This window comes from Stenella coeruleoalba (assembly GCF_951394435.1).
Source record: "Stenella coeruleoalba genome assembly, chromosome: 14".
In the NCBI taxonomy this organism is placed as follows: domain Eukaryota; kingdom Metazoa; phylum Chordata; class Mammalia; order Artiodactyla; family Delphinidae; genus Stenella; species Stenella coeruleoalba.
This window is the reverse complement of record NC_137160.1, coordinates 19232108-19247896: the sequence shown is the minus strand read 5'-3', so window position 1 is coordinate 19247896 and position 15789 is coordinate 19232108. Positions and strand designations below refer to the sequence as shown.

Genomic DNA, 15789 nt, shown 5'->3' with positions numbered 1-15789 from the left:
GGAGCAAAAAGAAGGGTTTAGTCTTTTCAGCTACAGGTGGGACCACCCTCGGTCTCAAACTCCACTTTGGGGAAAATGACAATTTCCATTAGACATACCCTAATCCAAACATCAGGATGAGTGGTGTCTGGGGATTGACTGTTGTGAACCAGAATTTGGAAGATGTGTTACCCCTTTACTGCACACCCAGAATCCCAGGCTGGGCACATCCTGAAGATATAAAGGGATGAAGAGGTGCAATTCATAGTGCCTTTGTCTGAAAGAAGATGATGGTTTTAAAAACTTAAGTTTTTCTGAACTGTGTCCAAGTGACCCTCATGTTATTAAACTAGTAGAAGCAGCCTAACAATGTCATGAGATTCTCTACAAAGATAACAAAAGAAGGAGCATTTCCAGCCTTCCTACGACCTACAATTTTAGAATAAAAACTTACATCTAGGCTACGACGTACTCATTTTTAGCAGGAGGGATTCCTAGGAATTCAGGGGGGAAGCTGGGCCCCCTGACCATGCGCAGGAAATGGATGAGAAGACTTAAATCAAACCGGTTTATTGTTCTCTGTTGGTGGTCTTTGTAACTAAGATGCCACGACACTGCTGGATAAAATTCCTATTACTCTTAGGCTCTGTGCCTGTTCATCACCCAACTGTATTTGAAGGCTCAAGATTCTTGTAAAAGACGAAGTGAATCTTATGTGACTACTCTCATAATAAAATTACTGTGAAACCAAGTCCTCAAGGGGAAACGGACATAATGTTTCTACTAGAAAAGCCACATACTAAAACGCATCGTGTCATACAAACATGTCATTAGAAGTGAAAGTTGGAAGCCAGATTAATCCATGAACCAGATAGATATTCCAGGGTAATCTTTAGCATATGTTGCATTCAATCAATCTTGGAAGTCTGTTCCTTCAACACTGTTTGGTTTGAGGTTGAAAAACATGGCAAATACCATGCTTTAGAAAAGCAGGCCGGTTAAAGACTAATAAAACAATAACAGTTATTATAACCATTATGCTAGCTCTATGCCCAATTCCCTCTGAGAAGAAGGGAGGGTGTGTAGCCCCAAACCACAAGCACTCACACCCTCTGAATGTATACAAGTGGTATCTCCCAGTGGGTAACTGAAGCGCTCTTGTCCTTGGGTAGTCTAAGGGGATTGTGTTAGTCTCAGGGGATTGAGGTGGGTCTCTCAACCCTTTTGAATAGGAAGGGCTATTGGATAAGGCAGGTAGGAAGGAAATATGCAGACAGTACGTACCTACATGTACCATGTATATGACTACCATCTTCTAGACATCTCTCTCCTCTAGAGTTGGTATCTAATAACTAAGTACATTTCCTCCTCTGTATGCATGCTCACATGCAGAGGCATTATTGGACTGTAGTGATTCTAAAGTACACTGAGCAGCATTACATTGAAAGAGTTTTAGGAATCAAGTTGAAAGGCTCTGATGGTGGTAACTCTTGAAGCCCTCAGACTTAGCTTCTATCCTTAACTGGCTGCCACATCAGGTGAACGACTAAGAATCCACGGTGTGTTCCATGCACTATATTCATGTAATTTCAGGGTGCTAAACAGACCCTTCTAAGTCAGACATGCCTAATGCAACCTCCGGAGTTTGCTGGCAAGGCTTCGCAGAAAAGTAGTGGTCTACATGCCACATGTGAAATATTTTACTGTACGATTCTTTCAAAAATCCATGGATGAATGTGTCATTTTAAAAAAATCCTGTCGATGGGCTTCCCTGGTGGCGCAGTGGTTGAGCGTCCGCCTGCCGATGCAGGGGATACGGGTTCCTGCCCCGGTCCGGGAACATCCCACATGCCGCGGAGCGGCTGGGCCCTTGAGCCATGGCCGCTGAGCCTGCGCGTCCGGAGCCTGTGCTCCGCAACGGGAGAGGCCGCAACAGTGAGAGGCCCGCGTACCGCAAAAAGAAAAAAAGAAATCCTGTCGTTAATAAAATCTGAGTCAGCTTTGTCCTTCCAAGCATTTCTCAAAAAATGATATTGGGCGTTAAAGGGCAAAAGAAAACAAAACAAGAAACAACGGCTATCCCTCCAAGTCAAACACAGCCATCCTGAACCTCAGTGAGCATCTTCCATCTTTCAGATGCAGAGGACAGAGCCGGAGGCAAAGGAGCATGTTTCCAGAGAGGTTACCCTCTGATGATTCTGGAGTTTACATCTCACTCCACATGCAGTTTGTTGTCCTGTCACTGGTTGAGGACAATCATTGACTGCCAGGAAGACACGGTATAACATGAAACTGAGAGATGGAGCAATGATCTTCCTCTGAACTGAAAAAGCCACTTCCTAAGACATCAACGCCATTTATGAAAAGACTGCGTTGCCTTGCAACTTTTCACCAAGAAAACTTGAAAAATGTGATGTCCATGTGTTAGTGCTTGAACCCCATTCTTACGGCATTAGTATTGCTTACAGTCATTTTCTACAGAATCATGTGTGTAATCTCAAACATGTGTCAGGCTATGTGTTCCCTATTTACCAATTATTTAATTAGTTCTGTTTGTTCTTTGAGATACAGGCAATGTAATATTTCTTTATTTCCTGCATTTCAGAATGAGTGAGTATATGCCAAATATTTTCAAAAGTCTACAGATGTATCCTATTAATCCATACTGTTTGTTAGGGAAGTATCACTAACATCAGAAGAGAAATCTTCTCTTCTTGTTACACAGACATACTGCCATCCCTGGCTTCTACCACACTGTGAAAATCGAACTAAAGCCTAGGAGAATTAAAGTGCAAAGAAAAAAATAATAAAGTGCAAAGAACCAGGAGCGACTCGGACCCCGTGCAATATTAAGGTTTACTATCATACTTAAATTCTCCTCTGTATTTTAACTTAAGGAATTTGAGGATGTATTATTTTAGGGATGAACACTCTAGAATGTTCTCCCCTAAAGTAACCCTAAAGTAATAATTGTATGTATGCAAATTAATAAAGATCTGTTCCTCCAGAAAGCTGAATTACCATGTCTACTTATGTCCCGAAATGATTCTGAAGCTTTCTCACAGGCTGCTAGTGATTTTGACAAGTACACCCATGATGATGGAGTAATTTATGCAATAAAGTTGTTCCTAAAAAGCATTTTCTGGGTTCCCAAATCGCACACTTTTCCCTTTGAAAATTATAGCTCCTTTATTATTGTCTAGACCCCGCTCCACTTAAACAGGGCCCTTTGGTCTGGATAAAAAGTTAAGTCCATCTTTAGGATGTAGCTGAGCCCATTAGTATGTAGAAGTCACCTATTATTGCCCTAACCGCCCAGACCAAATGAAGGAGAGTAGATATTCCTGTTCATCTACAAGCCAGTAATGAGCCAATCAGCTTAAATAAAGCAAATTCCATTCCCACTGAGACTTGTCGTGGCTCTGCTGACCACAGCTCGTGGAGGATAATCACACCATCTCATAATATCTCTTTCTCCCCAAGTCCTGACTTCCTTCGTGGCGCACTGGTTTAGAATCCACCTGCTAATGCAGGGGACATGGGTTCGAGCCCTGGTCCGGGAAGATCCCACATGCCACAGAGCAACTAAGCCCATGCGCCACAACTACTAAGCCTGCGCTCTAGAGTCCACGAGCCACAACTACTGAGCCCGTGTGCCACAACTACTGAAGTCTGCACGCCTGGAGCTCGTGCTCTGCAACAAGAGAAGCCACTGCAACGAGAAGCCCGCGCACCACAACGAAGAGTAGCCCTGGCTCACCGCAACTAGAGAAAGCCTGCGTGCAGCAACGAAGACCCAATGCAGCCAAAAAAAAAAAAAAGACTGTTTGGCAAATCAGTCAATATAAACTTCTTTTCAAATGGTGCCTAGGTCTACTTTCCTCAACTCAAGCTTTTGCTCTACCTTTGTACCTTCCTAAAAAAAGAAAATTACTCAAACCATAAGTAGACAGGAAATGTGCCTTGTAAGAGGAGGAATGACCGGTCATCCTTCTTTATAACTAGACCTCATGACTGCAGAAAGGGGTTTTCCATTTGTCAAACCACATTGAAGTGAAATATGCTTTTCTCACTCTTTCAGTTCTGCACTTCTTTCTTTCTTCTTGTTTTTCGGATCTGCCAAAACTGCATTGATAGCTAACAAAACTTCCCCACTCGACCTCTGCCCGTAGCTCTCCAAGGTCAAACTGATGCAACGCATTGGTAGAGGCTTTGTTATGAAAGTTACAAAAATGGAAACTCTTCCCTAAATTCGCCTCTTAGTGCGACATGGCGGCGAAGGGAAGGGCTGCTAGCTGGCTCATCTCAAGTGTGAAGTATATTATTGAGTAAGCAGGGAGTGTATTATTTAGGCAGAATTCTATTTGCAACATTTCAAAACACATCTCTTCTCGTTCATCAAAAACTCTCCCCCTCATAAGTGATTCATGCCACTTCCCGAAGTTCCAGAGACTATCTAAAGAAAATGAAAAAAACAAAAAACAAAAAAAAACTGCGAAGAGCTGAGGAGACTAAACAGCAGTATTCTTCTGTCATACATTCTTCTCTATAAAATGTACAGTTAGTGTTCTCGTCACGAACTGGACCCACTAGAAGTGATCATAAGGCCGAGCTAGGGGTGGGTTTGAGCTACAGCCAGAGGAGGTGGCGACCAAGGGAAGTCTGAGGTTTTAATAAGACCCTGAAGCGTCAGGCTGTGCCGCTCATCTGAATGACAGGGTTGTCAAAGGCAGAATCAGAAGCTGGTGGCTGCCTCACCGCTAACCCGGACTCTTCCTCCAGGGGCAGCTGCATGCCCTGCCTGGCTCTTCCCTCAAGAGAAGAGTGTTGGTGGGCTAACCATCCGTCCTAGGGAGAGGACCATAATGGGCATCACGAAAATTGAGAAGATGATGGCTCAGCTCATTCGATAGAGGCACTCTGCTTGGGTTGTAACTTATCAGTGAATTTGCTGCGAAAAAGCAGCAACTAACTCCTGGCCCACTGATGCCCAGGCATCTCCTCTCCCATAAGTCAGCAAACACTTCGTCCCCTCTTCGTCCCCCCCCCACATCTCCTCTCCCATAAGTCAGCAAACACTTCGTCTCCCATAAGTCAGCAAACACTTCGTCAACGATGCCACAGTCTCCATAAGGTGAAGCTATCTAGTTATTAATAACAATCTATAAATGTCACACGAGCTAGTTTTCAGAAGACAGCGCTGTGTTACGGTTAAAAGCTTTGCACAGTGACTGGAACTAGAGAAGCGATAAATAACTCCTACTTAGAGCTATTATGCCTTCTATCTTACTAATCTTCAATGGTTCGTCTTACTGAAGTTCACTTTGTTAGCTGTTTGAGACTGTGAGAAGCAAGGTAGTTTTGGTCTATTTAAACCTTTATTCGATCTAATCACTCACAATGGAGAAAGTGGCCAAATTTCATTTTCTTGGGACAAAAAAAGTGATTACAGTCAAGCCAATGACAATTTGTGTTTGGTTCATCTGTCTGTTCATTTTGGTTATGTGATAAAAATCCACTGCTTGATTACTGTTCAGTGATGGGGTGGGGAGGGGTCCTCGATTATTAAACCCTGACACTGGTTGTCGGCAACAGAACTGGCGTTTCCAAGACTCACCCATTATACTGTCTGTTCCGTTGGCAGGAGGTGTACAAGACGAGGTGCTGTAATGGTTTGTACCACTACGGTGGAAAGTGGACATCGGAGGAAGACTGGAATTGATGTCTGCTGAGGAGTGTGATGGATAGCTCTGTGGCAAGAAGCAGAAAAAGGAGGCCATGTTTAATCACAAAACATCTGGTGGATTAGTTTTCCAACACTTCTTTCAGAACTCTTCGCTTTGCAATGGAGACAGCCCTCGGAATTTCAAAATATCCAAGAATACATCTTGCTTAGCTCTGACAGCTTTCATTTTTCAAATAATAAAATACAAAGACATAGTTGGTTTGGGTTTGCATCAAATCTAGGGGAATATAATGGCAATGCTGGACCTTGAGAAATGATCACGATCTCTAAATATAAAAATTACTGCTTAAAGGCGTGTCTAGGACTTCAGCAACATAAGAGACCACCACCACTATTCTTTTTCTGTATGGCTTATTGATCAAGTAAGAAAGATTCCATAATATAATGAATAAAACACCACCATGACCCACAGCGTTTACATTCCACTTCATCCTGACCTTCTGAATACAAACGGACCAAGAATAACCAGTCTCAAATCTTCTTCCTGACAAACTGGATCATCTTTCTGAACGCCAGCAAGAACAAAATGGTAAATGAAAAATTTAAAAAGCAGTAATGATTCGATATCTCTGTAAAGCATTAACACATAAAGCCTGACATCAATGACCGTGTTGAATTACACTGGAACAAACGAACGGAGAATGACTTATTTTACTTCTTTCTTTATAGGTCCTCTCGCTTAGCAATATGCCATAGAGTTGACTATGAAGAAAGAACATCGTCTTTTACAGAATCATTTACTTTAAGGCTTAGCTTTGGGTTCGACCATCATACTAGTTGTCCAAATAAGCTGCCTTTCTTGGGGCATCTCACAGTGCCTGTAAGTGCTGTACCATCAGCAGATCACTAACAGAAACGTGGTTATTTACAAAACCATGGTCATTTACAAAAATAGAGCTATTTTCTTTTTCATGACAAGAAAGTAGCTTAAAAAGTTATTCTCATAGGCATTTGAATGGATTACAGACATGTGAAGGAAAAGTATGTAAGTTAAAATATAATACTTTTTCTTTCTATGTAGTATATTAATGGGCTATGCATCTTTATTATATCATTATTGGAGATTCTGCTGAAATTAAGAGATTGAATATGATGCTGAAAGTCAGGGGTGATTAAAGCGTGGACACACTGTGTCTTGGGATCCCCTAGTTATTTCGTGAGGCCCATCTTGGGTTCTATCTCTTCCTTGAGGGTCCCTTACTACTTCCAACTCTTTCATAATCTCGTCTCTTTGAATCCCTAATGCGTTTACATTCTGCACTGCGCCATTAAACACTTAATTAAATGTTGCTTTTCCATGCTTTCTCTTTCAAGAGCATTTCCACCGAAACTGTAAACTCTTCAAGGGGAGGGACAGAGCTCATAGCTCCGCATCCCACAACTTGTGGCTGAGTGCTAAACACACTCATCCTATGAACAAAGAACAACAGGTTACCAGCTCGTGTTTAATAAATAGTGGACTGAAATGCTACTTATCTGAGAGACAACTAAACAGGTTAGAAAATGAATCTACATTTTGGAGTCAGTTTGCCAATGACGTGGCAAATGCCTTTAAAAATATTACCTCTGCACACTCCAAACAGTCCAACGGAAAGGACAACTTCAGTGAGAAAGTTGGGATGATGCCCTTAAACCATTCCAAGTTCCCAAGAATGCCTTTCAAACTTTAAAATTTCATGGACATCTTTGCTTGACCAAAAATTCCTTAGGCCACCTGTTAAACTCATTTCTACTTGGCACTTACAGAATACCCCAAGTAGTCCACGAAATTTTCTCCAAAGAATGATAGAGTGGGCCCATTCCATAGTACGACTGACCTAAAAAACTGGATAAGCCATGGAAGACCAAACTTAGAAGAGCTATTTCTGCTTGAGAGCTAAAGACTATAATAATGTAGAAAAAAGAAACAGACTATGGAAAAAGAAAAGTAAAAAAGATGCTTTGATTTCACTTCTACCCAGTCCTATTCCATGCTGAGTTTCTGAAGCATAGAGAAACCTTATAAATCAGTCCCAAGCTTGCAAAAATCAAAACAGAGGAAAAAGCATTTTGAAAAATAGTTAAATACCTACAATAATGACAGGATGAGACAGGAAAAAGATTACTGCATCAGTGAGAACTTTTAGACCCTTTCAACTTGGTGTAAAATGGGCAGTAATTCAGGATTTGACAAAGGGTTACTACTGAGTTCAGAGAATAAAGAGAAAAGTTCTTCCCCACAGATTTTAATGGGGAAACCAATGCAATCCATGTAAATCAGTAATTTTTAGAGACTCACAGAAAATTAGATGCTGAAAGAAGTTAATGAGATTTATAACTAGACTATTTCACAAAGAAAAGGATTTTGACAACTACTGTCACTCAAAGACGTAATAAAAACACCACAGAAAATATTAGTGATATGTGAATAATGTCTCTTGAAGAGTATTTAGGGATCAACTATAAGCACTCCCCTTAGTCTTTCTTACTTCAGCTATTAATACTGTCCACCCTGCTTGCCACAAAGGCAAAGGAAAGGGGAAGTATGACAAAGTGTTTGGTTTTACATGCCCACTATTTGTTTATTTATTTTTACTTATGATACCCAATTATAGTGTATTTGGAGTCTACTGACAGAGTAAGTGTTGAAAATGTTTCCATGAGTGATGTTTTTATCAACCTATGGGTCGATAATTCACAAAGAAGAAAATATAGTTGTTAGCACATACTAAGAATAAAGTAGTCAAACTCTGGGCTAGAGCAGGGTTGCACAATCTTGGCACTGTTCATCTTTTGTGCCTGATCATTCTTTGCTTGGCAGGGGTTGGGTGTGGGTGTAGGGGGGTTCCTCCCACGCATTGTAGTATGTTTCCCGAATCCCTGGTCTCTGTACGCTAGATTCCGGCAGCACCTATATGCACCACGCCCCTCTGAGTTGTAACATCCCAAAATGTCTCCAGAGATCACCAAACATTCCCTGTAGGGCAAAATTGCTCCCAGTGAGAGTCACTGGAGTAAGACTTTATGTTACAAACAATGAAAGACAACAGCACTTCCTTTATATTAAAATTCCAGACTCCCAGGACTATTTCGCTCTGTGGTACAAAGACCATGCCTAACCCATGCCAGACTGCAGGGACTCTATCCTATTTTTGAAAAGAACTCTGCCAAGTCATTCCAAACTTAAGCCTTCTACAACAGCTCATCCCAAAGCTTAACCACAAACTCCATTCTTCTGAGTGAGTTTGCATGTGTATGTGTGACATAGCAGTGATTAGCTGTGGGATTGTTGTAGAGGCTGAAACTGTTCAGGGGATTTAAAGAATCAAAATGGGTGACTTGACAGTTGCTACTGATATATGTGGATTTTAAGCTTTGTGATTACATGTTCTATTATAACACAGTATAAAGTGATAAAGGCAATAATGTTTCTAAAATGTGCTACCTTCAGAGACATACTAATTTGGCCAAATTACACCCAAAGTAATCCAAGGAAAGCTTTCTTCTTTTTCTCAAACTATTCCTTTGTTCAGTATAGAATTGGGCAAAAGCTCCAGATGAAATTTTTTTTTTTTTTTTTTTGCGGTACGCGGGCCTCTCACTGTTGTGGCCTCTCCCGTTGCGGAACACAGGCTCCGGATGCGCAGGCCCAGCGGCCATGGCCCACGGGCCCAGCCGCTCCGCGGCACGTGGGATTCTCCCGGAGCAGGGCACGAACCCGTGTCCCCTGCATCGGCAGGCGGACTCTCAACCACTGAGCCACCAGGGAAGCCCTCCAGATGAAAATTTTAAGGAACTACCATTACTTTGAAATGAAAGGTAACTAACCACCTACTGTATACTCAAATGATTCTCAATCACTCTCAGATTTTTAGAAGTCACTTCAGCAAGAGAATTTTGAATAGTTACTGAAATCACAATGATTACTAGATATAATCATTCAATAGTTTCCCTATCAGTGAGAAAATTCATCAGGATACATTACCAGAGACCTAATTCATTTGCCCTTCTGAAAAACAAAACCCCTCATCTCTAAGATCTGCTAAACGATCATGTTAAGAATGAAAACTGTTTTGAGATGGATAAATGACATTACAAATATAGCACCTGATACAACCTATTGGGTTACTCCTTCAAAATGATCTTTCCTCCTGGTTGATAATATTGTTTTGGTTCAGCAAACTTTTCTAAAAGGGTGTAGCTGGTTTCCTTTTTAAAATTACATTTTCTGTGCATTTGAGCGCATTTTCAACATGCTTCCCCCATGCAGTGAACTCGATTGGGATAAAAATCAAACCACCTAAGTCGAAGTTCTAGATCATGATAAAGGAAGAAAGAAATACAGGAGCGAAGAAAAGTAAACGTCAAATGAAATTCCAACATATAGTACAGTGCAGAAGTCTTTTATTTGTAATCAAAACTTTCCTTGCCTACAGGACACATACAATTTTGATCATGGGTTCTTTAGAGAAGTGCAAAATGATGATGGCGAAATAAAAATGTTAGCCAAGAAGAAATTCTAGTATAATAATAAGTGCTATTTCTTTAAACTTTCATGCTAATGACTCTAAGTAGGAGGTGGGAGAAGAAGAAATTTGAAAGTAAATCATCTGCTATTTATTGAAAATGTGCTGAAATTTAAGATAGTTTGTGATTTCCACATTCAAACTTGAGAGATGATTAAAAAAAGGTCAATTCCATCTCCATCATTTATCTCTCATTTGAGGATAAGCTAACTGACCTCCCAGTGTCTCTGTCACTAGGACTAACTAAATTGATACTTGAAAGGATATCGGAAATCTTAACCTCTGGGATGCTTTCAGTCATCAGAATAGGATATGTCACCTTTTCAATATCTCTGGTGGCCGAGCAAAAGAGAATAAAGACCACAGAAATCCAGAAAGTACTATCTCCTATATTAGAACAGAGAAAGAAACATAAATCTGGGTATTAGAAGAAAAAGGAGCACATCGCAAGATGGAGAGTAGTAATATAAGTCCCACTAACTGGATTTTTCATACTCTTTTGCATTTTGAAGATTAGAGGTTCATACCTTTTTTAAAGCCATTTTACTGCGCAAGATACTTGGTCCCATATTATCTGCATCCCAAACCTTCATCTAGAAGTACTCTTTCCTCCATTTAGTGATAGACTTAAGATCAGTGGGTTCTGGGCTGTGGTAGGTTTTGAGGTTAGAAAAACATCTGATGCGTTACTTCCTCCAGAATAAAGACACATACTAGGATGGATGAGTATAGTATTGGAGGGTATGGAAGTATAGCTAAAATACTGAAAATTGGGAATCTGATCTAAACAGAAGCCCCATGGTTGCTGTTACTGATGGGAGTGTATAGGAAACATGAACGCTTTCCTTCAGGTGTGGTACAAGAGTTCAAAGCTGTCACCAGCTACAGAAGCCGGTCAAGGGGAAATGGAAATGCCCGTGGGAGATGTGTTATCACCTACTTTCAAAGTCCACCGGCTATCACTCTGCCCCCTGCAGTATATCCTTCAGTACTACAGATAGCAAAAAACCCCACCCCAAACCAAAAACCAAAAAAAACCAAAAAAAAAAAAACCCAAGGAGCCGCCACAGCTAAAATTCTGCAACTCAAATACAATATGTATTTATGTACCAAGGGACGATGACACCGTGATAAAGAAAGCACAGAACAAAACGCAATAAACAGAAGGACAGCGACAAAGAGAATATGGCTTAGGAAGGTGGTCTGATTGAGTTTATGTCTTTGACTGCAGAAACAATACAACTGTAAGAATAACGGGTACGTGCCAGTTTTACATTCGTCGACAGAGACCACGTGTACGTGCATGCAAAGGCAGGGTGAGATTTAATAAACAAGCTGTGTTGTCCCCATTACCAAGTGAGTCTGCCTTACCAAACGTTCATGTGGATGCAGGCTGCAGTAGCTGCTAGACTGTGGAATATGAGAAGAATTGCCCAACATTCCTCCATAGCCAGGCTGATTCATCCCACTGGAGGAGCTCCAAGGGTCACTGCTGTGATGGCCATCTGTAAAGGACAAAGAAAACCATGACTTTTCTGAGGCACTCAGCCTTGCCTTATAGAGTAGGGTGTTTTCATATCCTGGAAAATGACTGCCTGTTGTATATTCATCTTTGTGTTGCTGAGCTGATTATATCAGAAGACAGTCTCATTATTTTTTCCCAAGTGGCTCTATATTGCCAAACAAATATAAATATTTAACAGAGTTAAAGGGTTCTTAGTAAAAATTTAACTGTAAAAGAACAGAACATATTTCTACATAGAACTATGTCAAGACAGCAAGGTAGCTAATGCTAAAGAAAACATTTCTTAGAGGTCTCCCTTTTTTTTTTTTTCTATGAAAACCAACTAAAAAATTAAACTGTTCCTAAATTTTGGGGTGAAAATAAAACACTTGAGATATTACAGGGTTGGCAAGCTTACAAGTTTTGAGAGCATATAAAGAAATAAGTAATAATGAAAAAAAAAATTTCTGATTTCAGATTGGATTTCATTTTTGTGACACACAGAGTAGATGGAATTAAAGCTGGAATTACATTCTGGTATGTAGGGAAGAGGAACCTCATGTATATAGTTCTGAGTTTTTGACTTCCTTTTAAATGTTTGTATTTTGGTATATAGTTAAATAGCTATCGTAAGCCTTCAGTAGCAATTGAAAGGGTACACACATGTCGTAAGGTAGATATTACCGTAAGGACAATTTTGAGAGCCTCTGGATTTTATAAAACTGTGAGTTAAAAAGAGGTTTAAAATTATATGGAAATTATATGAAGTATCTTTTAATACCAAGTTAATCTTTTATTAACACCATATTAAAAATATTCCTACAGATTTTTTTTTACTCTCTGGACCTACTGGCCTCGAAGTTACTACTAGATTGCTATTGTTTGGTCTGGGTTTCTCAAATTAAGGGAGCAGAGCATCTATGTTACTGCTCAGTTCAAGTTTTCTTTCCTTCAGTAGTTTAACAAAAATCATTAAATGCCAGATATATACAAGGCCATCAGCTAGGTGTTAATTGTATGGCAGGCATTGCTCCCTTGAAAATAAGAGTATTTTCACCTTACACGTTATTTAATAAAGGCCTTTTGAAAATGTAGGCAGTATAGGCAAGTTAAATCTGACACTATATTTCATAAAGCCTTTTTTTCCCTGAGTTTTTCACCCCAGAAGTTAGAATTCAGAAAACTGGAATGGTTTCAGGGCAGGAAGGAATAATCCAGAGATGTCTTAAGAACTATGAAAGCAAAATCATGTCTGTGATTTTGACAAGTAAAGAGTTTTAACGAGAAGGTGGAAGCTAAAGTTAAAAATAAGAGGTCACACAATAGTGGGTTTAAAATAAGCTACTAAAAAGAAATAAAATAAAATATGCTATTGACAGTCTCTGAATATCTTTCATCTAAACTGTATTTTCTTCAAGACCTGAATTCTCAGGGCACTGTGGACCCTTACTGAAGGACATTGATGTGAAATGGGATCACGACGTACTGTTTCTGTGATCATAACGTAAAAACATAGGACTTTTTAAAAAGTTCTTATTCATGTACTTCAGATTTAGCTCTGAGATTGTGGAAGTTCAGATGCCATCTTAAATTCAAACATGAAGTTTAAGACCACTGACATTTCAAAGAGATGACATGCATGGCAAATAAATTGAGAATCTCTATCATTGAAAAAGAGTCTCCTGAAACATTCTGACATGATGCCCTACAAGGAAATACATTTAGGATTTGTTAACACAGACACTCTACTCAATGCAGACTTACAAAAATACACATTTTACATAAATTATGCTTTTCACAGTAAATTAATATTTATCACATCCCATGATCTTGGCATAATGTGGGTTTGAAAGAATAGAATTAGATGTGTGCAAATTAATTGTGCTCATCATAAATGTCAACTCAAAAAACATTTTTTCTTTTGCTTCTTGGGTATTCATATGCAGAAAAGCAAATTCGTTCCCCGTAGTTTGTTTTGCGTGGTCTGCTACGGAGAAGAGCCTACTGCTTTACTCAACCTGATCTTTCCTTGCAGTGTGCACGGTTTAAGCAAGTGACCTTCCTGAAGGCAGACAGAAGAAATCTATCCTTCTGTCAATTTTCTCAATGAAATTCAGCTTTGAGTGATGAGTCCTTGAGCTGGCAATCTCTATACGCACCGGTAGTGGTAGCACACTCTCTCTGACTGGTCATAAAAGAGAGGCGCTGGTGCCCAAGTGGCTGCTACCTATAGCTGAAGGGGATACACCTTTTGTCATGGCACAGAACACACCCAAGTGACATACCTGCTGTTCCCCTGGAGAGAAAGGGACATCGGGGACAGGTCACAAAGATAAAAGACCCTGGTCAACAGGAGCTCCATTACGTGTGGAACCAATTCTCTCTATTCCCGAGGGACCCATGCGATTCAATTTTATAGCTTTTCCATGGAATTTCACATGTGAACTAACAACTCAAAAGAGCTAACACTCTGAAGCGAAAGGAAACAAACCCCTTTGAAACAGAATGAGTTTGGGTATGTCCACTGTAATCTAAGGGAGATGCCAAGTCACCTCCCTGGGACTTGCTGCCCCAAGTGGCTCCCCTTCCCATGGCATGGTCCTTCCGGGAGGAGCACGAAGAAGGAAATCCCATGGCACTTTGCCAATGCAAAAAGAGTGAAGTCTGCATACAGGGGTTCTTGGTGAATCCCACATCTGAATTTCAGAGTATTAACCTGGAAACAAGAGCATCACATTTTGACAATAAGTGTCCCAGGGGTATAGGGAATGGAGCCTTAGCTGCACCCTCTGGACGGTCTCCTCTCATAAGCAGCTGCTGTCATTTCAACCATCTTGGTCTCTTCTAAGCAGCAGAAAGAGCTGTATTACCAGGGGTGAGATTATAAGCTCGGGGAACGCACATCCATGTGCACTGAATTAAATACACTGGACAATTAAATGGATTAAATATACCTTATCTACCACGAACCTGTAATTTTCTATATTTTTCTGGGAAAAAAGTTGGGTCTTGGGCCCTCAATCCGTATGTTGGAATAGAGCTTTTGCTGTGTAATGAAATAATATTCCTGACTTTAGATAGGTCACTTCATCTTCAAATGGGACACTTGTTCTTACCTATAAGTTAATAAGTGGCCAACGTTTTTACTGATAAGAACAGATACTAAACTTGATCTTAGCCAAAAGGCCGAAAAGTGATTGTAAGTGTCCAACATTTTTATATAAAGGTATATATGAGGGTAATTTGTTCCTAGGAGGCTAAATCCGGGATGCTTAAAATACACACTCTTCTAAACATATAAACATACTCTTCTCGGGAAGTGAAGACACAGAAATGATCAGTCGTGGAAGACCATTCCCCAAGAAGAATCTGTTCTAAGTAAGCAGACCAGTCTAATCTTAACTCATGATCCCTCAAGTGGCTTTCACTTAAAAAATAAGTCTTAGTGAAGTTTTAATTAATTTATTTTAAATGAATTCAATTCCTAAAACAGAGCATGACCTTCAGTGTTCTACACTTGCCTCCTATTCCATTTCTTGAGTCACGGATCAGCACTCTTCTGTCCCACATATGACATGAAAAGACCCGTGGATTTCCCCTCGGAAGAGGTGGTGTCTTACCTTGCATGAAGAAGGAGCTAGGGAAAGTGCTGGCTGCTGGTTTGGAGGAAGGGTAGCCTGGCGAGTCCCTATTGTAGTCGGCAGTGCTGGCTGACGGAGCATAAACCTGGGGAACAAGAGCCCGTTTAGTTTTGCTTGCTGCCTGGACCAAAGCATCTCAAGGTCCATGACTTTACAAGAAGCAGGCACAAAAGGCAAAATTTCTACCACGTCCATCCTAGATCCGACCAAACCCTGGAAACACTGCCCCTTTCCGAATACAGAAAATCAAAAAAAGGCCGAGTAGGTTTGTGTGAATGGAAAACCAGGTGTGATATTTTCCGGTTATGGGCAAGAATATTGAGAACTAGGTCTGGTTGTAAATATATTATATAATACCCATAGGGTTGTCCTGGGAGCCTAAGCATTCTTTTTTTTTTTTTAAACACAAATGGC

The 15789-nt window shown here is 40.4% G+C and overlaps 1 protein-coding gene across 22 annotated transcripts in view; it reads right to left on the bottom strand.

The window, feature by feature from the left end:
* Nucleotides 1-15789, bottom strand: part of TCF4 (transcription factor 4) — a gene marked incomplete at its 5' end in the record, with an annotated part of 357231 nt that overhangs the window by 40722 nt on the left and 300720 nt on the right. For all 22 annotated transcript variants that reach the window (XM_079941979.1, XM_079941981.1, XM_079941978.1 and 19 more), the window contains 3 exons: nucleotides 5597-5729; nucleotides 11602-11735; nucleotides 15355-15460. In XM_079941979.1, the coding sequence (XP_079798105.1) occupies nucleotides 5597-5729; nucleotides 11602-11735; nucleotides 15355-15460 (373 nt within the window). The remainder of the gene's footprint in view (nucleotides 1-5596; nucleotides 5730-11601; nucleotides 11736-15354; nucleotides 15461-15789) is intronic.